At 41.4% G+C, this 27,739-nt stretch overlaps 1 protein-coding gene across 1 annotated transcript in view; it reads right to left on the reverse strand.

Moving 5' to 3' along the window:
* Positions 1-27,739, reverse strand: part of LOC124882870 (ankyrin repeat and BTB/POZ domain-containing protein BTBD11-A) — a 252,363-nt gene that overhangs the window by 12,630 nt on the left and 211,994 nt on the right. The window contains exons 4-10 of the mRNA XM_047389489.1: positions 27,280-27,432; positions 24,799-24,964; positions 21,179-21,268; positions 15,470-15,571; positions 13,277-13,370; positions 9,772-9,907; positions 459-691 (exon numbers count right to left, since the gene is read on the reverse strand). Of these exons, the coding sequence (XP_047245445.1) occupies positions 459-691; positions 9,772-9,907; positions 13,277-13,370; positions 15,470-15,571; positions 21,179-21,268; positions 24,799-24,964; positions 27,280-27,432 (974 nt within the window). The remainder of the gene's footprint in view (positions 1-458; positions 692-9,771; positions 9,908-13,276; positions 13,371-15,469; positions 15,572-21,178; positions 21,269-24,798; positions 24,965-27,279; positions 27,433-27,739) is intronic.

A 27,739-nucleotide genomic window follows, 5' to 3' on the forward strand; every position in this document is an offset into this window, starting at 1 on the left:
AATGAATGCACTTAAAGCCTTTAAAGAGTTACATAATGGAGTAAGTTTTTCATCAGCACTAATTTGTTTATACTTTCCTTTTCCTTTTTATTAATGTTAAGCCCAGTCTTCAAACCTGACAGCTTTTTGTATCAAAGCCAATACGATGGTTTCCTAAACTGAAAGAATAACATAGTGCAACACCGACTAAAATCTTGAGATGAATGTGGTGAAAAGCTGAAGACAGCCACATTTAAAACACGAGCAGCGAGGACAAAGCTCCATCATCCTGTTCACACCTTTGACCCAGACTATTATCGCCTCAGTTAGAAAGGCTCCTGTTTTATGGTTGGGTGAGCTGCAGAGGGTGGGAACAGGAAGGGACAGGACGGGCACAGCATGAGCACATCTGCAGGACAGCTGGAGGCACCACAGAGTGGGACATGTGTGCCAGTGAGGCATGCATTAGTAAATCTGACCTAAGCTGCGGATGTCAATTGTGATGTCCACATGGCCATGCTCTGCGCTATGGTACATGGCCTCTCTCAGGGCCCTCAGTCTGGCCTTTCCTGTTCGCAGCGTCCCACTGCAGTTGGCCTGCGGGGCCAGCCTCTTCTCCCCGGGATCCGAACCCTCGGCCAGGATCTCCTCCAGGGACAACACCTCCCCCTTTTCCTTCTCCGAATGGGACAGGAGCTTCCTGAATACATTCCTATACAGGAGGGAAACAGGTGGAAGAGGTCAAAAGGATGGGGAAAGGTAAATACAGATAAAAAATGCTGAGTTGCACCATGGGTAAACAAAAAAATATTATTTACTGGAGTTAGAAACCATGTTTCAATAGACCTGAAGTCTTGTAGCAGAGAGCTCTATACCAAAACTGCAAAAGGATTAATTAACCACCATTTCGTGGAAGAAAATATACAAAAAGGGAAACAAATCTAGAACAAATCAAACCTAGAACAATACAATACAGAAAAATACAAAAACATAGAAATAAAAAGCACAATACTACAATAGACATCTTGAAAAAGGGTTGAGTGGTGGCCTAGTGGTTAGAGAGCAGGGCGTTTGCATCCCGGAGAGGCCACAAGTACCCTGGTTCAAATCCCACAGCCTGCCACTCTGGATCCCTGAGCAAGACCCTGAATGCTCCCTGGGCCCCACACAAGGTCAGCTCACTGCTCCCTAAGGGATGGGTTAAATGCAGAGGACAATTTCTCCAATTTGAGATCAATAAATTCTAAATTTAAATTAAAATTTTAAAAGCATAACACTCCAAACACAGCAGGTACATTGCAGCAAACGCATTAAATAGTTAAACAACAATTAAAGAAACACAATGAGATAGAAAGCACTAAAGAAAAGACCAAGCAGACGAAGACAGGCGCTGCTCATTTAGCCTCTTTGCCATTTTAGATGTTTGCAGTTTTGATTATGTCAGGCCACATTTGTTTCAGGTACAAAACGAATCCCTCTGCCCCATGACCTTTGATACCTGCCATTTGTATTGGCTTTGTTAGCTTCTAATTGGCTATAAATATTAATAAAAAGGTCCTTATATGACTCCAATAAATATCCAACAGCAGGATGTTGCTCAGGATTATGTTGGTTTGATCAAGAATCATAATATGTCCCCAAACAGGGATCAGAACCAGATTCAGTAGAAATACAATGATTTGAAAAAGTTGTCGCCACCTAACAGATTTCTTCTGCTTTTGCTTTTTTTTGTCAAACTTGCATGTTTCAGATCAACCACATTTTAATATCAAATATTTTTTGAGTAAATACAAAAAACAATTTTAAAATGTTGATTTCCCTTGTTAAGAGAGAAAAAAGTTATTCAAACCAACCCCTATTTGAAAAAGTAATTGCCGCTTTTGGTTCAATTTCTAGCCAGACCCAGACCTGATAACCAACAGACCTGTAGAAGCGCAAAGTCAATTAAATAGACCCTGTATGATAACATGAAGAAGGCTAAAAAAACCTCATTACGCCACACATCATGCCACGAACAGCTGAGAAACAAAGTCAATGACGTCTGTTGGTTGGGAAAGGGTTACAAAGCCGGTTCTTTGGGACTACATCAAACTACAGCCATTATTCACAAATTGAGAGAACGCCCAAATATGGAAGAGAACATGGAACAGCAACGAGCCTTCTCCATTCTACTCCAATAGTGCATTGACAACTCCTCCAGGAGGTCTCAAAAGAACCCAGATGAACATCCAAAGTACAGCTGGTCTCATCTGTCTCAGTCCAGGTCAGAGCTCAACAATAAGAAAGAGAGTAGGAAAAAAAGCCAGAACCAACGCTGGGCAAATAAAACACAAGACTGGTCTCATATTTCCCTAAAAACATCTTGATGATCACCTTTTGGGAAAATATTCCGTGGATTGAAGAGACAAAAGTTGAAAGGTGTGTATCTTGTTACATCTGGTGTAAAACTAACACAGCCTTTCAGAAAAACAACATCACAAGCAGTCAAAAATGGTGGTAGTGTGATGTTTTGGAACTGCTTTGCTGCTTCAGGGCATAGATGATCTGGACCTGGACAATGATTAACAATGATTCTGCTCTTGACCAAAAATTCTGAAGGAGAATGTCTAGATCAAGCACTTGATTTACAGAGGTTGGACAATGAAACAGAAACACCTGTCATTTTAGTGTGGGAGGTTTCATGTCTTTGTGATGTATCAAGAGCCACGGTATCCAGGGTAATGTCAGCATACCACCAAGAAGGACGAACCACATACAACAGGATTAACTGTGGATGCAAGAGGAAGCTGTCTGAAAGGGATGTTCGGGTGCTAACCCGGATTGTATCCAAAAAACATAAAACCACGGCTGCCCAAATCACGGCAGAATTAAATGTGCACCTCAACTCTCCTGTTTCCACCAGAACCGTCCGTCGGGAGCTCCACAGGGTCAATATAGTGACCTGGTCACTATCCTCTGGAAGAATGGCTTAAAATCTCTCTGACCACTGTGCAGGACTTGTATATGTCATTCCCTAGACGAATTGACGCTGTATTGGCCGCAAAAGGAGGCCCTACACCATACTAATAAATTATTGTGGTCTAAAACCAGGTGTTCTCTTTCAACATTCGTTTCGGTATCTCACTATGGGACAAGCCTCCAGCGCCTGTCCCCCAGAAGCTCTATTACATTACGCCAGTCTTGACTGGCAGGCGGAAGTGACGTCCGCTCCCATGGGAGGACTTCCTCCCAGTATAAAAGTCGACGTCACGTAGGTGATCTTCAGTCTAACACCTCTTCTCGCTCCCAGAAGCACCTCTCAGACGGTCATTACAGTAACTTGAGCTAGCTTAACTGTTCACAGAGCGAGCTAACAACTCGGTCGCCGAGCGCTTCTCAATAACTGTGCTCGACTGTTCTGAGTCCCTTTCAACGCTGGTCTGTCGCCAAACAGCAGCGCTGCAACTGGTCACCAAACTAGCTGCAACCTTAACGGAGCTTACGAAGTTGTGTAACTTGCACTCGTTCTCACCATGAACAGAGTCAAGCCACCATCTAGAACCTGCACATGTGGCAATCTCATAGCTGGGGCAGATACCCACTCTGTCTGCGCTTCGTGTCTGGGGCTGCATCATGCCCAGGACGCGTTGGCGTCACCGGCGAGCTGCGAGCACTGTGCACGGCTCTCCCTTAAGTCTCGTCAGCGCAGGCTAGCATGCCAAGCTAGCCTGTCGGAGGTTGATCCTCTGATGGGGGTAGCCAATCCCCCGCCACCGGAGCTTCCTGGTACTGATGAGAGAGAGCCCACTTTGGCTGGAGCCAGTTGGGGTGATCAGCTCGACGCTGTCGCGCCACTGACTGACCCAGAGGAAGACGAGGCCGCACTTCCAGGTTTCAGTACTCTTGCTAATGCCGAGTCCGAATCTGAAATGGAGTCCATCAGTCTCGGGTCTGACGACGACGAGCTGGACTGCGGGCCTTATGCCATCCAGTCGGTTGCAAAGCCCTCGGTGACGGATGACACCAGCCGCTGCGGTTCCCCAAACCCGACTGCAACGGACCTGCATGATGTCTGCAGAAGGGCAGCAAAGAAGCTGGGCATCGAGTGGCCGGAAACCCTCACTGAAACTACCACATCTCGATATGAGGGGAAGCGGCTTCCGAGAGCCAAATCTTCCGGCAGACAGCTGTTGCCGGTATTTCCCGAGTGCCTCGAGGAAGCGACCCGGTCCTGGAGCAATCCTCTCACCGCCAAGAACCCCGCCCTGGGAGGGTCGGCACTGGACTGGACGGGCATGGAGGCCGGCGGGTTTTCACATCTGCCTCCCATAGAACCTCTGCTGGCATCTCACCTGCACCCATCGCAAAAGTCAGCCATGACAGCGGCAGGACCCACCCTTCCCTTCAAAGCTGACTCTTTTCAGTCCACTCTGAATGAGAAAAGCTACAAGGCGGTGGCTGCATCTGTTAAAGCCTTAAACGCTTCATCTCTTCTCCTCGCTTACCAAGCGGAATTACAGGAGCAGATGACTGGCACAACGATGGCCGATTTGTGGGACGAGTTGTGCGTGGTGACAGACCTATGCCTGCGTCTCCACAGAAGTGCTGTCCAAGCATCCGGGAGAGCCATGGCCCTGATGGTCACTCAGGAGAGAGCTAGATGGCTGAACCTCTCTAGCCTGTCTCAGAGGGAAAAGAACCAGCTCCTCAACACCCCCGTGGACCCGAAGAGCTTATTCGGACCCACAGTGGCAGCCATGCAAAAACGCTGTGAGGAAAAGAAGAGGGAAGGTGAAGCGCTAAAGCTGTGTCTGCCCAGGAAAGCGCAGCCTCCTCCCCCTCCAGCACCCCGTGTGCCGTTCGCTCAAGCGGCTCATCGTTCAGAGCCGACCGAAGCGGAGGAGGATCAAAGCCACCGAGAGCTCAGTGGAGCTGCAGCTGTGGCCAGAAAGCACACACCAGTGCACAAACACATGCCAGTGTCTAAAAACACGACCTTCCCCCTTCACAACATGTTCAATAAAGTTGTTTTCTGGCACGCATCCAGGCCTGGAGCCGAGGGGGCAGCCACAACAAAAAAACATGAAAAATATGTTAAAAATAACACAAGGACAGGACATGGCCGTGCAGCTGCACATGAGGCCACAAGGGGGGGCTCTCACCCTACCTCTAACACAGCAGGCTGTTTTTTCTGTGGAAGAAGCAGACCTGGGATGAGCGCAGCTGGCAGTTGTAGCGGAACAGCAGATCCCTCAGCCGGTGTTGCGCAGTGTTTACACGGAAGAACCTTTAGGTCCACTGGCAAACAACACTCAGCTGTGGCGAGCGTGTGGAGCGTCAGATTGGGTGATAAAGACTGTATCCAAGGGATACAGGCTCCAATTTGTGACAGCCCCACCCCGTTTCAAGGGCATATTACCGTCATACGCCCGGGGAGAGTCCGCTCGCGTCCTGTAAGAGGAAATAATTTCCCTGCAGCACAAAAGAGCTGTCCGGCTGGTACCGCAGGAGAAAAGCAGAGACGGGTTTTACTCCAGATACTTTCTCGTGCCGAAAAGGGGCGGGGGTCTGCGACCGATATTGGATCTGCGGGCTCTGAACACATATCTGAGACGGTATTCGTTCAGGATGCTAACACACGCAGCTCTGATAAAGTTTGCGCGTCAAGGAGACTGGTTTGTCTCCATAGACTTGAAAGACGCATATTTCCATATCCCTATATACCCCCCTCACAGAAAATACCCCAGATTTGCGTTTCAGGGAGAGATATACGAGTACCTGGTACTTCCTTTTGGCCTCTCACTGAGCCCACGTGTGTTCGTGAAATGCACCGAGGCAGCCATCGTGCCTCTGAGGGAAAGGGGGATGCGTCTGGCGACGTATATAGACGATTGGCTGATTGCAGCTCAGTCTTTAGAGGAGCTCAGGACGCATGCCGAGATGCTTACTTTACATCTGACAGCCCTGGGATTCACAATAAACTGGGAAAAGAGCATTTTAACCCCAGTACAAACAATCACCTTCATTGGCCTGTCCCTGAATTCAGTCGAGTTCAGAGCGCGCCTCTCAGCGGAACGAGTAAAAGCCTTTCAGGCTTGTCTGGCACTCTTTCGCAGAGGCACACAGGTTATGCCTCAGATTGCTGGGTCTGATGGCGTCTGCGCTGGGGGTCATCACACTCGGCCGTCTACACATGCGCCCGTTTCAAAGGTGGGTGGCGTCACTCAGCTTGAGCCCCACACGCCATGCTCACCGCAGTGTCCTGGTTTCTCTCATATGTGCACACGCGCTGAGCCTGTGGAAGCATCCCAGTTTTCTCAACACCGGCATTACCATGGGAACCATCCTGATGAGGAAGGTAATTACCACAGATGCCTAGCTGACAGGCTGGGGAGCCACTCACGAGGGGATGATGGTAAACGGCGTTTGGAGTCCACAAACACAGACAGCTCACATAAATTGTCTGGAACTCCTGGCCGTGATGCTGGCACTGAGACACTTTCTGCCCTTTATCAAAGGGCACCATGTTTTGGTCAGAACGGACAACACAACAGTGGTTGCTTACATCAACAGACAGGGGGGTCTGCGCTCACGTCATTTACACGAGCTGGCATACAGACTGATAATCTGGACCAGCTCACACTTGCTGTCGCTAAGAGCGACTCACGTGCCAGGGGTAATGAACAGAGGCGCGGATCTGCTGTCAAGGGGCAATCCCCGCTACAAAGAGTGGAAACTCCACAGCGAGGTGATGACCCAGATATGGAAGAGGTACGGCCGAGCGGAAGTCGACCTCTTCGCATCAGGGGAAAATGCTCAGATGTTTTTCTCACTGACAGAGCAACAAGCTCCGCTTGGGCTGGATGCTCTAGCGCACAAATGGCCGCCGGCCCTACTGTACGCCTTTCCCCCGCTGGAACTGATCATTCCTACTTTCGCCAGGGTGCGAGAGGGAAAACACTCACTCATTCTGATAGCTCCCCGCGGGCCAGGGAAACATTGGCTAGCGGAGATTTTTCAGATGCTACACGGCGAGCCATGGCGGCTTCCCCTCCGCAGAGATCTCCTGACGCAGGCACGCGGAGAAATATTTCATCCGCATCCAGAGCGCATGGCCCTATGGGCCTGGCCTGTGAGGGGTTAAATCTGGCTGCCAGTGGGCTTCCCCAGAGCGTTATTGACACAATTCAAAATGCAAGGGCCATTTCCACGCGTAACGTGTATGAGGGTAAATGGCAAGCATTCGTGGGTTGGTGCGCAAAACCTATGGTGAGCGTAATGCAAAGCCCTGTGTCGGACATTTTAACTTTTCTGCAGGCACTGTTGGATAAAGGCTTGGCTTTTTCCACTGTGAAGGTGTACCTGGCTGCTATTTCAGCCTGTCACGTTGGCTTTGGTGACATAACAGTGGGGCAGCACCCCCTGGTGTGTCAATTCATGAAAGTTGCACGACGGCTCCGTCCAGTGTCGAGGAGCCTCACTCCTTCATGGGATTTACCTATGGTACTCGATGCGTTGTCACGTGCACCGTTCGAACCGTTGCAGCAGGTTGAGCTCAAAGTGCTTTCCTTTAAAACGGCCTTATTGATTGCTCTGCTTTCTGCTAAGCGTGTGAGTGACATTCAAGCGCTCTCAGTTAACCCATCCTGCAAGCAGTTTCTGGGTGAGTCAAGGGTTTTACTGAAACCTAATCCTGCCTTTATACCTAAGGTTGCTACGGCTCTGCCATGCCGTGCCCTTGAATTAATGGCTTTCTACCCACCACCGTTCTCCTCTCAGGAGCATGAACGACTGCATACGCTCTGCCCAGTACGAGCTCTGCAGTTATATGTGAAAAAAACAGCAGATTTTCGTAAATCAGAGCAGCTGTTTGTGTCGTGGGCTTCATCACATAAAGGAAAGCCTCACAAAGCAACGTCTTTCGCATTGGGTAGTGGGGGCTATTATTATGGCTTATGAGAGCAGAGGCCTTGCACCCCCTGCTGGTCTGCGGGCTCATTCCACTCGTGGTGTGGCATCATCCTGGGCACTGTTCCAGGGTATACCTGTGGAGGAAATATGTGAGGCTGCCAACTGGGCGACCCCTCACACCTTCACTAGGTTCTATAAACTGGATGTCACCAGGCCCACACTGGCTCACACGGTTCTGGGTGTGGGTTCCACATTGCCATGAATGCAAGATGCAATCTGTTGGTCTTCGAGTGAGCTTATCTGGCAATACGGGAGCAGAAATATCCCATAGTGAGATACCGAAACGAATGTTGAAAGAGAACTTTAGGTTAAAGATTTAACCCCGGTTCTCTGAAACATGAATGAGGTATCTCACCAGATCACCCTCCTTGCAGGGAGCGAGGAAGAGGTGTGCTTATTAAACTGAAGATCACCTACGTGACGTCGACTTTTATACTGGGAGGAAGTCCTCCCATGGGAGCGGACGTCACTTCCGCCTGCCAGTCAAGACTGGCGTAATGTAATAGAGCTTCTGGGGGACAGGCGCTGGAGGCGTGTCCCATAGTGAGATACCTCACTCATGTTTCAGAGAACCGGGGTTAAATCCTTAACCTAAAGTTTCAGTTTCATTGTCCAACCCCTGTATGTAATAGGACAATAATCCACAGTTCCCCAGCAAGTTTTGCTTTTTAATATATAAATGTATCTCTATATTTAATTTATCCTCAGTTTAAATAGAAATGACCTGATACACAATGTTTAAATACATGGCATATTGGCAGTGGCTGGGTCTAAATCCAGAACATCAAAATAAACATTGGCTATAGGGAACAAATTAAAACAAAAGCCTGGCAAAAAAAAAAAAAAACAACAACAAATTTAAACACGTGAGGACATGTCAAAAAATATCAGCATGTTATATTGTTTATCTTTACACAAAAATATTTCAGGAAAACAACAAACTTTTTTTAAAATAAAATAATTCTAAAGTACTCTGTAATAGTTTTTACAGGTTTTTATATTTGTGATCTGGTGTTTGTACATCCCCTTTCTAATGCCACCGTGGGCAACTTCCCATATGGCCTATACCAAAACCTACATATCATGTAAAAAAAAAAAAAAGTGTAAACCCATGACCTGCTTTTGCACGGAAACATTGATGCAGCCTGTTGCGGCAACAGTGGTAACAGATGTCCTGATCCACAAAGAATGGATTTTAAAATTTAATAAATGAATTGTGATCCCAGGCCGATAATGCATCGCTTCACCATCTGCTTCAGTCAGGAAGAGCTTGTTGGAATGTGCAGCGACACATCACTTTCAAGCTAATCAGTCTTTGCATGTGGAGTTTATTTGTTTGCCAGTCTTTGTCTGAAATCTGATCTCCATTTAGATCCTTAAAAATGATAATTACCTAAAATAAGAGTAAAACTGAGCAGTAGAGAGAGATACACTGTGTGTGCAATGAGTTTAAAGATATTAAAATTCATCTGACTATTATCTCCAAGAAAATCTGTGTGAGAAGAACCAGCCTTAATTCAGTTTCAACCTGTTCACAACATATCGCAGCGTGATCACCACTCCATAATTGATTGTTTTAATAATGCTGCATTGTGCTGCTGCCGTCGGTCTTCGCTCCACTCCATTTCCCCACCGCTCTGAATGCTAATGGGTTTTATCTTATTTAGTCGCACCGAGGCTGTAAAGTGCGGCCGAACAGACCTCATCGTCACCTGCTCTCCTTGAACGGAAACTGAGACATCTTCTGTGAGAAGCAGATGGAACGGAGCAGGATGTGTGAAGGGATCAATACTGTGGTGATGGATGGATTTACAGTGCTGGTGTGTGATTGACTTGTATCACCTGTGTCCATGTGAGGCTGCCAGGCTGAACGAGTTCATGTCTCCCAGCGGGGTGGAGGAGATGCCATTTCGACACATCGTCCCAATCATGGGGTCTGCTCCCCTTTCCAAAAGCAAGCTCACCAGCTCAAAGTTTCCTGAAGGGGCATTATGAAGAGGGAAAAATATACATTTAGAAAGCATGTTACTTTACTTTACTTACTGATGCTTTGATTTCCCCATATTAAAGGTCAATAGTTCAGATTTAATGTGGTATACAGAAACCTTATAGTTGGAGTTATGATTTGTGTAGTTGTGTGTTAAATTCAGATTGCATTTGTTCTTTTTATTTATTATTTTATAAAGATATTTTCTTCAATTCTTCAAAGTCAACTGGGTGCTGGCTTTGTGCATTTGCTAAGTGTAGTCTTTTTTTCTTGTAGTTTAAACCAGGGATGTCTTTGAGGAGTCAATGCTTCAACATTCCTGATAATCAGGTCATTAGCAGGACTGTAAAACTTGACTACATATTTAGGTTGTAATTAAGCTGTTTGATTCTAGTGTGTTGGACCAGGGCCACATCTAAAAGTTGAAAGACACTTGGCCTCGAGGGCATGAGTTTGACCCCTCTGGTTTAAATGATCCAGACACAACAAAGAAAATATCAGCATTTAAATTACAAAGCAACCAGTCGTCATTTATTTTGGTCGTACCTCCAAATAAGACTCCAGTTCATATTTAAAGTTAAAAATTTAAACATTCTCAGCATTCTTTTCCTATTTCTTTACCTTCGTTTGTGTGGATGTTTCCAAAACATCTACAGTATCTTCAAGTTAAAGCTTCTCAAGCACATGGAGGCTCATCAAGAACCTCTTTTAACATCAGTCAGTCAGTCAGTCAGTCATTTTTTACCGCTTATTCCATAGTGGGTCTTTTAATATGCAAAACATAAATTTAGGATCTTTCATGCAGTAGCTTTATAGCTATCCTCACTGGAAAGCTATTAAGATTGAAACAAGCAGCCATCATGTACAATGTTTAAGGTTTTGTATCTCAATAAAGTTAAAGTAGAACCAGCAGAAGTCTCATCTTTAAGCTCAAACTTCATGAAATGATTTCTTGCGGCTTTGAGTTTTAATCACTAGTTACCATGACAGCATGGTTTCCCATCCCTCAACAAGGTTACTGAAACACAACTTTATTTAATTGTGCCGTTACCAGTAACCATGTGAAGACTTTTATTGAAAATAAAAAAAAAGATTTAGTGAAACAGATTTTTCATACCATAAAACATCTGTTTTAGGATTTAGTTAAAACAAATTAAAAGTGATACTCGTAGCTTGGCTATGTCAAATAAACAGTAATGTTTCTGTTTCTGCTAGTTTTTAGGCAACAGATCAATGGCACTAAGACTTGTATTGAAAGAAGTAAAGATATGTAGTATGTTGGTGGAAAGATATGAATATTTGTTACACACAAAGCTAGGTTAGCAGTTCCAGCATTTGTTCTAAGCTAAGCTAACTCTCTCAAGGAATTATCCAGTGCTCAACAATATTTAACATCAATCGCAGTCTAATAATGTTCCATTGCTTTAATATTGGATTTAGTTGATTTGGTTAGCCTTTTCCCTTGAGAAACTGATGACCAGGTCGTGGGGTGGCTAGTTAAACTAAACTAAATGTGGTTAATCATAGTTAATGTGTGAATTAACATGAGAGACAGTTACTTCTCAAAAAGTGATGGGTTAGTTGGTTTGGATAGATTATTTTCCCTTACCAAATTAGTTCATGATTTAAAAACTCCTTTTTCATATTTATTCTGGTTATGTTTTGTGTGATGTTACAATTTGTTTGAGAACAAACATTTGTTGCAAAAAAAGCTAAAACAGAAGAACTCTTCAAGGGGTCAAATCATTGACCAATACGCTATGTTATCTTAATCAGCCAGCCAGGAAACGAACCTAGGATCTTAATAACCTAATTACTTTTTTTTTTACTTTTAATGGGGACATATGCTTTTAAATCCTTCCTTTTCACATTTAAATCATCCAGGTGTGGTCTATATAAAATGGAACTACAATGCTTTGGTCTGAACCCCTTGTTATTGTATCTCCACAGGCTCCTCTTTTACCTGTTCTGAGGTGCGTCTGAGAGCAACTCTACTGAGGCACTTAACACCCTGCCCCCTCCAGGTCAAAGAGCGCTGCACTTTAACCCAATCGGCCATTTTTACAGTTTGATAACAATAATCTAGTGCCGCAGAAACAATACAAAATTGTTTATGTATTACTATTGAAAACACGCAGTACAGTTCTGTCCTCAAGGAGCTAAAAGCAGCACACAGCTCTAACATAAGTAGAAGGCACGATGCTACTGCTATCAAAACAATGGCTAGTACGTCATATCAACACACAATAAATTCATGTCTAAAATAAAGTTTGCTGTTATTTTAGCGTTATTTGCAGCTTAGCGCTTTGCTGTCTCTGTCGTTTCCATAGACAGAAGGAACTGACCCCTTAATTAGATGAAGTCTTTCAGCAAATGCTTCTTGATACTGGAGGAGGTTGCTGAAGGCACTCGTCGTTGAAGTAGAGAAATATAAATTTCCCCATTAATGTGGGAACATTTCCATGAAAAACAAAGTTAACCAGGCCCCTTAAAGAGGTTCTGATGCTGGGGGACGATGTAATGAATTGTGTCGGTTAATACACCCAACAACCAAACCAAACTTATCCTCTTTCAGCGTAAGCATACTTGAGCTTGACTACAAAATCGCAGCGAGACATATGGTCGTGTACGTGAAAATGATCAGCTGGATGTCCATGACCTTATTTAGCTGTTCTGCAGCAAATACTGTGACGTAACAGATGATAGAAAAAACTGAATGGAATGAAAAATATGACCCAAACAGAATATAAAAATATCTATGCAACACCGGGAGAGGCTAAATTCAGCTTTTCTGCTCTCCTACATACTCCAAGTACACAACAAAATGTATTTAAAGGCTAAAAAAGAGGATTTTGCGTGAGATGTCGTGCTTTAAGTTCGAACTTGAATTTCTAAGTTTATTCCTATTCTATTCAATTAAGACCATTTATATTGTCCAAACGTACAACAAACGTCATGTCAAGGCACTTTACAAGACATAATGGCCAATTTGATATCTGATTATATAGAATATGATTACATATGAAATTCTGTTTTAGTAAATGCAATTATTCCAAACGTCATCCAGTTATAAGGGCGTATTTCAATTTAATTATATACAGTCTGATTTGGTCCTGATTATAATACAGTAACATCTAAATGTATTATTTAAATAATGCAAACTGATAAAAACTTATCTAAGGAAGCACATCTCATTGCATCAAATCATCTATCAGAAGAGTAATGCTCTGCTTTACTGAATCAAAGAGAGTAGCTGAAGATAATGAACTATGGAGATAATTAAAGCAGAATAAGCTTGCCACCAACCGAAATAAGAACCCGTGTGTTAGATTACAGCCTTTGCTGCTTGCTTGTGTTTACCTGCAGCAGCGGCAAGTTGGAGCGGCGTCTCTGTGTAGTTCTCCGCCCCATCCTGCAGGGCACCCTCCACACTGGCTTTGTTATCCAGCAGCAACTGTGGGAGATATGGTAGAGGAAGCCAAAAACAGGACGGGATAACACGGAGAGGGAAAACAAGCAAGGGAAAGATGGGGTGTTACATTTCGGTTTGGCATAAATAAAAGCCTTGATGGCAGGAGAGCTCTAGTCTTGTCTTCTCGTTTGGTACTGCTATTGACGTTGAGCCGAAATGCCCAAACCCTGATTGTTGTCATAAATACAAAAAATCCTAGAGGCAACAATATGCACAAGAACTACTACTCTAACAAAAGATATCTCATATTACTGGTGAATAGACACTTGTCCCTGAGGCTGTGTATCAGGCCGCCTGAGCTGCTCTTTTCAGCTGAGCTATAAGAGTTTCCAAATTTTTTAATCCTGGAACAAAGCTTTACATCTTGTTACTTTTGCTTAATAGATACAGGGTAAAAAACAAACAAGCAAAAAAAACAAAAACAAAAAAACAAAAAACTAATCAACATAACAGAAAAAAATTACTTTCAGGATAAAATGTCTTCAGGGTGCTTCAAATTTTTATTGTATCTCTGGAAAATGAATATATGTTGGCTGATACTTTAAAGCTCTCTCTAAAGTTTGGACTACAGTGCTTTTCAAAAGTGCTCATACCCCTGTGAACATTTTCACATCTTGTCAGTACATTTTAGCGCAGTACATATTTGTGATGTGGAATGAAACCGATCAATGGTTTTTGAAATAATAATAAAAAGGTAAATAAAACCCTCAACGTGTGGTGTTCATTTGTACTGTATTCAGCTCCCTTTACTCTCATACCCCTAAATAAAATCTAGTGCAACCAGTTGCCCTCAGAAGAAACTCCATTAGAACAAATACCACTTGTCTGTGATTTATTCTCACTGTGAATACAGCCTTGCATGAGGAAGTAATTTACCAACAGCTTCATGATGGCCAAGGGACCAAGCACATGGGTTAGGGATAAAGTTGTGTTAACCTCTAAAGCAGGGTTAGATTATAAAACAATGCCCCAAGCTTTCAACATTTCACAGAGCTCTGTTCAATCAAGTATCTGAACATGGAAAGATTATGGCACAACTGGAAACATGCCAAAATGTGGATGTCCTCCATTAAATAACAGGCTTGGCAAGCAGAAGATTAAACTGAGAAGCAGCCATGGTAACTCTGGAGGAGCTGCAGAGATCTACAGTTCAGGTGGTGAGAATCTGTTGATAGGACAACTATTAGTTGTGCACTCTCCAAATCTGGTCTTTATCAAAGAGTGGCCAAGTCATTGTTGGAAGAATAACATAAGACATCCTGTTTGCCTGAAGCCATCTGACGTAGCAACAATGTGGAGCACTGCACATCAAACTGAACACAAGTCCACCATAAAACATGGTGGTGGTAGCATTATGCTTTAGGGATGATTTTCTTCAGCAGGGACAGTGAAGTTGGTCATAGTTGAGGGGAAAATAGATGGAATCTAAATACAGAACAATCCTGTGAGAAAACTAGTACAGCAAGATCTATAATAGGATGGCTTAGATCAAAACATATTCATGTGTCAGAATGGTCCAGTCAAAGCCCAGACGTAAATCCAGATTATTTGGCATGAATCTGATGTTCACACATGCCATCCATCCAATCTGACTGAGAAAAGCTGATAGAAACATACCCAAAAAGACTTGCAGTTGTAAATGCAGCAAAAGGTGATTCTAAGAACACAAATACATGTTTGATTTTTCTTCCATCATGCACTTACTTTGTGTTGCTTTATTACACAAAATCATAGTAAAATATATTGACTGTTGTTAGGTTGTAATGTGACAAGATGTGAAAAGATTTAAGGAGTGTGAATGCTTTTGCAAGGCACTGTACTATGAAGTGGGATCCATTTCAAGTAAGATACTATCTACAGACAACCACTTCATGGAACCCAATTAAAGAACCTGAACTGTACCAAAAGAGTTAACTAAGTCATCTTAACAAGCACAGCACAGAAAGGACCATGGAAGGAGTCATAAAAGGACTTCTGGCATCATTGCTTCTATGCAATCATGATCATTATCTTCATTTTTTAGTACAAAGGTGAGGGCAGGGAGCCAGAGGTTAGTGGTTACAGGTTATTAACGTAACTACCTGCACGACAGGGATGTGTCCGTGCAACACGGCGAACGTGAGTGGCGTCGCCTGGCGCGTTTCGGGATAAACTGAGGGGTGCTTGTTTACTGTGCTTGGCACCTGGGAAGTCATAGGTGAAGTTCAGGGAGAGAGATACACAGCTGTTATAACATTCAGAGCTCAGGAAAAGGGTAGAGATGGGGGAGGAAGTAGTATGCAGGAGAAGTGTAAGCAGAAGAGGGCAAGATGACGGGGAGATTTTCCTCCTGAGTTTTACATAAAATCTTGAGCAGCTTTACTCGTTCCTCTCATTTCATATTCTCACTCTAAGCAAGAAGAGCTGCATCTGCCTGGACAAGGTTCTCTGAGTGCACTTTGCTGTGTCTGTCTGGCTCCACCTTTTCATGGAGTTTCATCTCAACAACAAATGAAACCAGAGAGAAGATGTAACAGTGACAACAAACACATGCAGGATTTGAGGCGCAGACTCAGAAGCAAAGCAGAGATATTCTGTGGGTTTTTAATCAGTTTTATTGCTGATTAAATTATCCAAATGATTTCCAAAAGTCACCCAGAGGAAAAACAGGTATTTAGTATGATGTCACATTTCATTTGGACTCTGATGCCTAGCAGCTGTGGGACTGCTGGTGTTTTATTGTTTAATGATATGAATTATTAACCACTTTATAATTATAGGCAGCCTCAGCAGAGAAGGAGGACAATCTGAGATAAGAACTGTGTGTAGAGCACTGTATCATCTGGTTTTACATTACTTAAAGGCTCAGCTCATAAAAATGTACAAAATGATTATTTACAGTTATGTATCAATGCAGGAATATGTATTATATTCAAAAAGGCTATTATTCTTATTATATAAGGTCAAGCTTTGGATTTGTTTTTTTTTGTTTGCTGGTAGGATTAACACAAAATCGAAACAATTTGCATTAGGATTTTTAAACACAGCTGATGCAAGGCACAGGTGCTTTGGATATTGGTTCCTAAGGCTCCCTTCCCATCCAATTCTTAAAAAAATCAACCAGAGCACTGATGGTCTCTGCGGGGTCCTTTGCAAAACACCATTTCTATGCCAATAAGGGAGGGAGAGAAGCACACACAGCTCCACATTGTACTGCATGATTTTGTTTTCACAAATAGAAAAAAGTTTTCGAATTTATAAATTATTTAAAACAATTTTAAATTAAAAACTAAGAAGAAATAGCCCTTTGCTCATTTTTAAAATGTTTTTTTGCAGCACTAGTGGCCTTTATCGTTCAAATTTTTTCAACGGCAAGCTGAGAGGACAGGGGTGGAGAGAAACATGCAGCAAATGTCGCTTGGGCCGGGAGTCGAACCTGCAACAGCTGTGTCAAGGGCTGAGGCCTCTGAATATGAGTCGGACGATTTACCCCTGCTCTGCACCCCCCTTTGCTCAATTTTTGAGTCAGCGGTCAACTTTAACGTAGTCTGAAATACAAAAAAATGTCAACACCCGATTTAATGTTAAATTATTTATTAAGACATTAACATTTTGATTTTATTGCCCTTTAATAAAAGATAACCTTGTCTTGCTCATAACGCAAAATATATCAACAGGAAACATTTAGGAAAACCCTAGCCCCTAATAACTAATCGTACCCCCTTTGGCTGAACTGACTTCAGTGGAATAGTTGCTGTAGCATTCTACCAGTCTCAGACATCAGTCAGAGGAAACTTTCCCCCTCTCCTCACTTTCAGCTGGGAGATGTTGGAGGGGTTTCATGGATGTATAACTCACCCCATAACATCTCAATGAGATCAAGATCTAGGGTTTGATTTGGCCAACGACTTTGATTTTCTCAGACTTCAACCAGTCCTTGGTGGGTTTACTGGTATGTTTTGGGTCATAGTCATGTTACAGGGCCAGGTTTTACTTCAGCTTTAAATTTTCCTTACCAATGCTAAGGAAAACGTACATTTTTATCAAGCAACCTTTGATACACGGCACAATTCACAAGGATGGTTTGCTGCAGAAGCAAGCAGATAGTTTAAGGTTCTTCCGCTGGAATTCTATGTTTAGTTTATGCCACATGTCTTCTTTTCTGGTGCTCAATTTTTTCAATTTTAGCCTCACCAGTCGAATCAACATTATTCCAGAAGCCCTGGCCTTTGTCTAACTTCTCTCTGACAAACCTTAGCCTGGCCTTCATGTTTGTCTTAGAGAGCAATGGTTTCCTCCATGCACACCTCCCCGTTAGAGTCGTCTCCTTCTAAATATTCAGACATGCACTTTTTTATTAGCATAGCAAGAGCCAACTGTATGTCCCCTGATGACTTTTCAGAGGTTTTTTGAAGACTGCTTTTAGACATCCAGAACTAGAAATGTTAGCAGTTTTTCATAAAGTGAACGAACTGTTTTCAAATTCTTTTGAGTCCTCCTTAAATGTCCAATTAGCTGCTACAATCTGCCTCCTGAAGACCTTTGACAATTCTTTTGATCTCACCATGGGGTTCACTCTTCCCTTAAATGTCAGAAACAGACCGAACTAAATGTCTGAGGTTTAAAAAGGGCAAAAGTTCTTCAAAATGGGGTTAAATGTGGAGTGATTCAATTAACACCTCACCAGAAATTGCATTTGTTCTCTAATTTTACAAAAACCCTTTTAAGGCTCTGGTTGTTCTATGGTGTTCTAATATTTTCACGACTGTATGTCACAGAGGCAAACATTTAAATAAAGAAATCTTTGCCGTAAGTAAAAACAGTTTATTTTTGGCAAGGCAAGTCATTCACAAAAGGAAGGCAGGAACAAAACAATGACAGGCATGGAGGACAAACAGAAGTGTGATCCGTAATGTTTCCGCAATGAGTAAGAGTATTATTGTGAATTTAAAGAACTGGCAGACTGGATGAAGTTGATTACTATGGCTGACAGAGACCGGGAGAACAAGACGTGACTGGAGCAAAACATAAATCCAATAATACAAACTAATCAGGAGAAAACCTAACGTGCAGAACATAAACAGAAAACAATACTAAGAAACTAAAACACATCCAGGAAAATAATAAACAGAAGCATGATTCAAAACATAACTGGAAAAAAAAGAATTGCCTGCTTTCCAAGTGTAAGCAGCATGTTTTTGCTGTCCGCGGTCGGGAACGTGTTCACCTGCGTCACACATCCAAGAATTATCCCTACTGACTGATGATATTTACCTGTCAACTTGGAAATAAAATATTAAATGTTTCCACATACTCCCTGCAATGTGCTCACGTACCACTACGGGTACGAGTACCACTGGTTGGGAATCACTGTTCTAAGCAACGCAACTCTGTTACTTATATTATCAGAAAAAGACATAATACAATATTTTCTTTCTCTTTTTATTTTATAGCCTAGTTTGCTCTTGACCAGCTAGCATAGCAGCTACCACAGCTACCATGTAGTCTTGAGCAAAAACTCTCACAAAAGCACTGATTTGCAACTCGGTTACTATAATCAGAGTAACAGGGTTCCATCTCCTTTAGAAAGGACAATCTATCATCTATAATAGAATAAAACTTCTATGTTTAATATTTAAAATGTAGCAATGATGGCATGTTTGACTCAAACTGAAATTATGTTTTGATCATTTTCAGTAGTTTTAAAAACATTTAATTGACCTAACAATAAAGGCGTGATCCAGATGTGGGAAATACTCTATTGTGATGTCAGCTGCATTTGTTCTGCAACAGGAAATCTGCATTACGAATCTCAGAAAACCTAATGCTTTAGTTTTTATTCCCATTGTTGACCACACATAGAGCAACACAGAATTGCAGTGGTACAGTCAAGAGGTTGTGGGGAAATGGTATGCCTTGGTGTACGGCTGTACCATCTACCCAGGGATCAACCAAGAGGTGAATAAAACCCTCTGCCAGTTAAATGGGTGCACAGAGTGGAGGGGAAACATTTTTCTTGCCATTGAGGGATGCTCACCACTCGTATTCCTTTGATGACCTTGTGACCCCTCATTCCTCTTCCACAAAATGCTACCTCATGTCACAAGGCCATTGAAAGGGAGGTAAAGAATACTATCCTCAGCTGTGAAAATTAAATTAAACTAAATTTCTCAGTTCATAAGTTCATGATTGTTACTGAGTATTTATTATGTTATGTCATGATTTACAATCAAATGTAATGTGTAACTTCAACCCAGTTACCATGTCGGTTTTTAGTAAAATAATCTTAAATTAAGTTCTCAGCGGGCAAGGATTTAATCTATTGTCCTTCCAATTGATTAAATATTTATATCATGCATTTCAACAAATATTTAAAAAATAAATGTTGAAATGAGTAAAAAAATGTGAAATTCAACTTAAGATAGATTTTAAAATTTGCTTTATATAATATAATTAAACTATTATGTGAAATTAAATTAATATTCAAATAAAATTTTACATCCATTATTTAATTATAAAAGATTTGTTTAGAAATATTTTTGAAATATATGTTTAAGTATCTGCAACAAGGTTGCAACAAACACAACACACGACAAATGAAATATCTCATACAAAGTGAACCGTTGATGGTTGAGCTGGACGAGGCAAATTATATGATGGTTTATTACCTGTTTTTCTTAAAAACATATTTTAAAATTAATTTATTTAAAAAAATTTTAAATAAATAACATTAAAATAAATTCAAAAGGTTTGGTGTCTAAATATTCCTCCAACTCTGGAATGACCCATGTGCAAATCTTCTATTAGGAGTTTCTGACATCTGCTATTTCAATGCAGAAAATACAGTAATCACAACAGAGTTTTCTCTATTCCAAAAAATATTGTTTTAAAATATTTTTCAACCAAGAAACATGAAAAATGTTAAATGTTTCAGATGGGTCTCATGCATTTATATGCCAGGGGAAAGCTGAAACACATGGTGGAAGTGCAGAAATCGTTCATGTGTAAAGAGGTCTGCAGATTGTAGGAACAACATTCTGCAGATCTCCATCAGTTGTTGAACATTTGCTTCCAATAAGTTAACAAAACTCGAGCTGAAACACAAAACTGTCGATACCTCTGAAGAGAAATACTTGTTCTAAATTAAGTAAATATCTGTTCACCAATAAACTCCTGAATGATTTCCATCGGGTGTGATTTGCTTCTGAGTCAGTGCAGGAACAGGTCTAAAGAAGCCATCACAACTACAGACTGTAAAGGTGATGGAAAAAGGAGGAGCACTGTTTGAATTCAGCAAAACATGACTAAAAGTGAAGATTAAAGCAACAATACAAAAATAAAAAAAGACAAAGCATGATTTATGATTGCAAAGCCTCTATTTTACTGTCTTATTTCAACATAACAAATAAGTGCAATAAAGTTCATGCGGTCTGTGGCAGCAAATTACACAAAGTGCACCTGCTTGTATAACAGTGGTGTATTATTGATGTGCCATAAACTGCTGCTGGATATCTGCAGTGTAAATTGAAATGAAGTGACTGCCGGAGCTGAGGGACTATCAGCGGATTATTATTCAGTATCAGTGGGAAGAGAAACCGACAAATGATAATCGTTTATCATCAGTGCACTTTGTGTAACGAGCTGCTGGGAGAGTAGAGAGCGAGCTGGGAGCAGGTGAGACAGACTGGGGAGCAGGGGAAGGTAGGGGGGTGTGGGGTTCAACATTCTCACAGAAACAAAAGTGAATGAAACATTAAACTGGGACAAAAATGTGGAATCATTGAGACATGTTGGACAGGCTCGACACTGACCTCGCTATTGATGTTCGCTCCGGCGTCCAGCAGCATCTGGACCATTGCCTCGTCACCTCGCACGCAGGCGTACATGAGAGGTGTCATTCCCTGCAGGGAAGGACGAGAGGGCTGCATGAAACGTTTCAACATCAAAGTTTAATGGGAAAAAAGGATGGTGAATTAACATGTGCTGCAGAGATGTTCAGCTGAAATCTACAGGTTTGCATTGAAAAGGTCTAAAAGCATCACAATGTCACTGCTTTGTGTTCACTCTACATGACTGAACAAAAATAAAACAATATTTTCTGCATAGAAAATGGTTTCTTTTCTTGTTTTAAGTGAAACTACGGTTGATATTCTAACAGTAAATATTAGGGTGGTTTAGGCTTTTCATTTTTCTTTTCTTAATTGCACAGTTATTTAAATATTTTCACTGTAACCATGCTCTTTCTAAGCCATTAATGATGAGCATACTAGCCCAGAACTGAAGGCAACTGCTGGGCAGAAAATGACTGATTCAGGATTCTGGTGAATCACATCAATTCTCTGGCATCACTTAAAAAATTGCTTCCTTGCTTCATCCAACTGTTTGTTTTTACATCAGAATGTGACACGTTAGCAAAATGATCAGATTTCTGATGGTCTATAAAGCTACAAATCATTGACACAGATACATGTTTTGCAGTGCAAACAAGCTCTAACATAGCACAAATGTTTGACACAATTTTGCTAGATTTAAAGAATCTGGGTTATTTCTGAACTGGTGACCTGTCCAGGGTGTACTCTGCCCCTCGCCCAATCACAGCTGGAGATATGCCAGACCACCCACGACCCTGCAAAGACAAGCGCGTATAGACAATGGATGTAAGGATATCTGTTCCCAATTTTGCCTAGATAAGTGCTGAGAGTTTTTAGTGCATTACAAGACTTTTGTTGCCAGTTATCCCTTGGAATATGGTTGCACAGATATTTCACCTGCAGCTACTCTGGAACTCATGCCTCGAGGTCTCAGATGAGAAAATAGTCTTTTTCTGTTGTGTCAGTTTACTTCGTCACGAACAAAGAAATGAAAGCCATGTTTTTATTCAGATGAACAGACATGCAACTTTCTGTTTATCCAGAGAGTGACGATAAAAGGAAGACTGAACCTGATACTGCAGCACTTCCCCTGGTCCGACTGCTGTCAGGTTCAGTCAATATCCCATTTTTACTGCATCCAACTCAGAGCCAGTTGGGAATTTCCATCCTACTCAGTCAATGGAGGTATTGGTGATTTCTTGTGAAGCTACGTGGAATCCAATGCGACATTTATACTTTTAAGCTATGCCTGGTTAACATCAATTTAGATCCTCAAAGCAACCTCTCACTCCAGTGCTTCAAAACTCCCAACTATTCAGGGTTTATTTTTGCTTTTTAGGAAAATCTCTTAAGCACAAGAAATCAGCACATTTCACTGTTTTTATTGATATTTTATGTGATAGACCAACACAGCTGTGGAGATCTATCACATATATATATATATTTATATTCAGCCACTTTATATTCATATCCCTAAATAAAATCCAGTGGACCCAATCCACCTTTTAGTAAATGGTAAAAACATCTGTCTTAATGTGCAAACCTTATAAGGACATTCCCCAAAGACTCAATGTTAACACTGCAGAGAGGTGGTTCCAAAACATTTTCACTCAGAGGACACAAACGCACGATTCATCAAATTTTTAATTGTCAAACATAAAAAAAAAATATGTATAAAATATCTCCCACTTAACAGTTATTGGGAATCTTTATCACAACAAGTTTGTGGTTGCAATGTAATAAAATGTGAAAACGTTAAAGGGGTATGAATAGTTTCGCAAGGCACTGTAATTAGTCTTAAAATAGGGTTTTATTTCCTTGTAATTCCCTCTTGACCACATGAGAAACCAGAAGGCGTTAAAGGAGCAATAAAGTAAAAGCTGGGATTGCCTTCATATCTGGATTTATCACGGCGACCATCAACGTCCGTAACAGCCTGCTGATTAAGTAGATCAGTTTTCCAGGAAACACTTAAAACTGAATCACCACAGAGGGATACAAGTCTCCATCATAAAGTGCTGAAGCGGGTTACGAACTGGTCGTAAAAGGCCTCTGTTGAACATAATGGCCTGAGTTGGACATATGATTGAGGTCTGCTTTATGGAAGCTTGTTGAAAACACTTCAGCAGCTCTGATAAATGGAATCAACTCTGCCTTGCTTACTGTCATGTTCTGATTCTCTTTCTTTCTTTTACACAATTGATGAAACTTGCGCCTGAAGCTCAGAGAATAATGTATGTGGGCAGGAAAGGCTGCAGAGAGAGCCTATGGTGACACACAGGGATACAAGATGACCACCTCTGCTGTCGATCTCACAGGAAGGAAGCTATTTTCAGGCATTTATGATAATCTACAGGAAGATGAGGTTGAAAAAGGCCCTGGGTTTGCAGAGGGTCATTTACAGCATGAAATGAGGCTAAATTAACCATAAAGACGTAAGTAGTGATTTAAAGATAATTACTTGAGACAGGTCTCTGAATGAATTCCTGTCTTTTTTTATAATTATGATTTCTATTTTTTATCAATAATATTAATCAATTTTTTAGATAAAATAACATTGAGTCATTAAGCTGCACTCCAAAAATAAGTAAAGATAATCGGCCTTGATTGCATTTAAAAACCATTCAATTACAGTGCAGTCTGCACCTATGGTATTTCTGGTAAAGATGTGTGAAAATCCTTAGAATAAATCCAGCATTTAATTTCAGTAATTTTATTCAGATTAAGAAAGTCATGTTAAAAAGTAATTCTTTGATAACAAAACCACAAAAGCTAGTCTAAATGGCACCTGTAACAATTCCTATTAAAATAATCTTAACTTTACATTTTGCACTTTTGAACTTTTCATCCGTAACATCTCACTTCATCTCATTGAATACCAGACGTGTAAACATGGCATGAAACAGACGTATTTCTCATGGATGGATGAAAAGAATAAATGAATGAGTGGATGGATGAATAATTAGGAGAAAATGTTTAGTTGTGTCTATTATTGTCATGAGGAACACTATATACTACATATACTGTCCACAAAACCGAAACAAAGAGTTGCATGTAAATGGGTGACAATTAAAAGAGAGATGGGCATAAACTGACAAGAGAAAATAGGAGACTGTAAACTAAAAGGAAGAGGGAAATAAACCATCATATATTTTGCCTGGGAAAGGGAAAATGATGATAATATGTTTGTAAGAATATGATCCAGAACAATATTTAGAGAAAATGTACCGACAACTGTGAATATTGATTAATCTTGCATCACATTTCAGGAGTTAATTGTATCAGTGCAGCACCAACACAAAGAAGCTAGCACTTATCTAGAACTACTAAACCGAAAGATTTTTCTTCCAAACCAACAAACAGGCAAAGAACATTAAGAATTTAGTACTCTGCAATACTCACAGGAAGGAGGCAATGGCAAGTATGAATACATTTGTACCGATCTGCCAAGTAACACTTAGAGACTTATAATTGATTGTGCGTCCTTCTCTAGCAGTGCTTGTGTAAAAATTAGAGCTGAATTTATACATGTAGGAGAGTGGTTATGTTAAGTATCATACCTGCTCGCTCATGCTGTTAATGCCGTCGGGGCCCAGCAGGTTTACGGCCTGCTTGACCAGGTCCGTCCGTCCACAGTTCAGCATCCTGAAGCCCAGATCCTGCAGGAACTTGGCCTCCGTGGAGGTTGCATCCAGCTTCCGGGTGGCGCAGAAACAATCTTCGGCTCTGCAGATGGAAATGGCAGATACATTATCGTGACTAAGTGGGGGCTTATCTCAGAAATGGATTTGGGGATCAGTGGGTATTCATCTCCCCATGCACGCTGTTGGAGAGTGGGAATGATTATTGCTCAGCTTTCACAGCTTAAACCAGAAGGAGCTCTATACACATTGAGCTGTTTACTTTCAAAGATAATTCACTCATTTTGGACTCTGCGAGTGCTCAGTCTTCTGCCTCCTCCAGGTGAGGCTTCTGCTGTGATTTGTTTCTTCTCTATAATGATTCTTAATTGATGCTATGAACAGCTGCTGCTGATGTAGCTCCCAACAGGGTCACAGAGAAACCTCTTCATGTTATTAGCCTGATTCTACCTGACAATTATATCTGGCATTTGAAAAGAGATGCTAATTGGTAATAAACACCTTCACCATTCTGCTTACGTCTCTGCAAATGTTTGGAGTGGGAGGACTCTTAACCCATGTCAGTGTGACAAAAATCCAAATTATTGATGCAGTGAGAGATAAAAGCTGTTTACTGTATAAAAAGAAAAGAAGAAAGCCTTACAGTGAGAAATATATGACAAGACTGACTGATGTCAGGCCAGACACCGATTTTTTATTTTCTGTCTATAGACTGTAACACAAAAAAACCTATTTGTGTAAAATTTATTTTAAAATGGCAATTAAATGTTACTCAGACGGAGCAAAAACAAACCAAAAAAGGCTGCAGGTCTTTTGATAGAGGTGGTAGTTTTGAATCCAATTAAAAATGAAGGAATTACATGGGTATCCCCTTTTCTGCATTAAAGCATATTTCCCTAACCTTTATCCCATTTCTACTGAATCAAAGAACATGCTACGTGTGAATGCAAACTCTAAGTTAGGACAAATCCCAATTCTCCCTTGCCACTATCCCTTTAGCAATACCCATACATTCTCCTTGCTTTCATCTGTTACTTGTCCTGTGAGGGCCCCTTCACACTCGATTAAGACCACCCTAGAATCTTCAAGATTTTCACAGCCCATTTAATCATGACGCGATCATTGCGAGCTTGGAGAACCTTGCTTCACTGTAAAGGGAATCCGGACACTGAAAGGCTCCTAGAACTTGCTAAATAGGCTTTTCTCACAACAATGCTACTATTTTTCTTCAGCCTCGTTGCAACAAGCAAAGTGAAGTAAGTGTGAGATTTGGAGGAGTTTGGGCTTCCCAGCTGGGAACCCAACACTATGGGAAGAAGTACACAGTGTGAATTGTTTTTCAACTTCATGGTAGGATTACTTTTGTTGAAGCGAGAGTAGCCATAAGACACGGCACACATTGCTTCAAATCTCTTATGACCTATAAACACTGTTGTGCATGGGTAAGCTGCCACCATGCTTACCCATACTTCACCCACCAGGATAATAAACAACTGCAAATCTTCCACTGAAGTTGTGTGCATGCATAATAGGGAGTGAACTGGGTCCTCGATGCACCTCTCCAATTACTAGGTTTCAATAGTTTTGTAATTTACATGTGAAAATGCATCCCATTATGTGCAGGGAGGTCCCAATTCACACGCATACGAGTAATATTTCTTAATGCATTTTATGCAGTGAGATCCAAACAGCTCCAACTCCTGTTTTTGATCCATCCACTACCCAGGAGTAATTTTGCTTTGACACTTATAGGTGGCAGCGGTGGTTAATTCAAGATGGCTGCGCCCAAGCAGAATGCTGATGTTAGCGATCATGAAATAAGGTCCAAATGGTAAAGCAATGAAAAAGTATTTTTTTGTACCTAAAGGATTTAATAATAACATAAATAAATAAATAGTAAAATTAATAAATTCATATGGTTATGATATTCGGCTATATTTATCTTTGTAGCCTGATTAATCTAATCAGTTTTCAACCAAAATCAGTGAGAATTCCCCTCTCTCCTCAGTATAGCTGCACAATATATCAAACCATAATCCCCATCCCAGCATACTTTAAGTGTGTGCAATGTCGCAGCACGGAGAAACACTTGGATGCTCTTTTTGAAAGGATACAATAATTCAGGGTTCTGAAATTCAAGCCCTACTCCGGCAGTTCTATGGACTCTATCTGCCCTAAAGGCCCACATCAGATGTAGATTGTTTAGTGGGCGAGATGGTAAAGCTCACAGAGTGATGGAGACATCGTGTAAACGTAAAGAAAAACAAAAGTGAGATAATTGTATTTGATGTCGACTTTGGTAGGTAGTAATGGTATCTTCAATACATATTTTTCTGATATCCTGCAGCCCTACTCTTCAGTCCAGCTTTCTTGTTGCACAAAGGCTTTAGTCGTTCTTACTTTATCTGCCGTGGTTCACAGTCCACACCAGGCAGCAGCAGCCTGGCAGCCTGTCTCACATCGTCGCTGTCCACGGAGAAGCTCCGTCTGTGTTCAGTGTGGGTGACAGCCACCCGGATCCACTCCATCAGCGGAGGCAGAACCAAGAACGGCCTACAGAGCAGAACAGAGTTCAGTAATGACTAGCATCAGTTGTTTTAAAGTCAGATTGGATTAATTTTGACAAGGGTAATGATTTGTTTGGCAGCATGGTGTAAATAAGAGTAACTCTTGTTTGTTACACATGGGTTTTAGTGACTTTTTCAGTAGCCTTCCAAACGTAAAAGATTAACAGTTACAATTTAAACATATTACGAATTTATACCATTATCAGCCATTTAGGTAAGCAATAACAATGTCAATCTATTTTATTTTTTGCAACGATTATACACATTTCCAATGGATAAAATCCTAGCTTGGC

The sequence above is a fragment of the Girardinichthys multiradiatus genome, chromosome 17 (assembly GCF_021462225.1).
Source record: "Girardinichthys multiradiatus isolate DD_20200921_A chromosome 17, DD_fGirMul_XY1, whole genome shotgun sequence".
In the NCBI taxonomy this organism is placed as follows: domain Eukaryota; kingdom Metazoa; phylum Chordata; class Actinopteri; order Cyprinodontiformes; family Goodeidae; genus Girardinichthys; species Girardinichthys multiradiatus.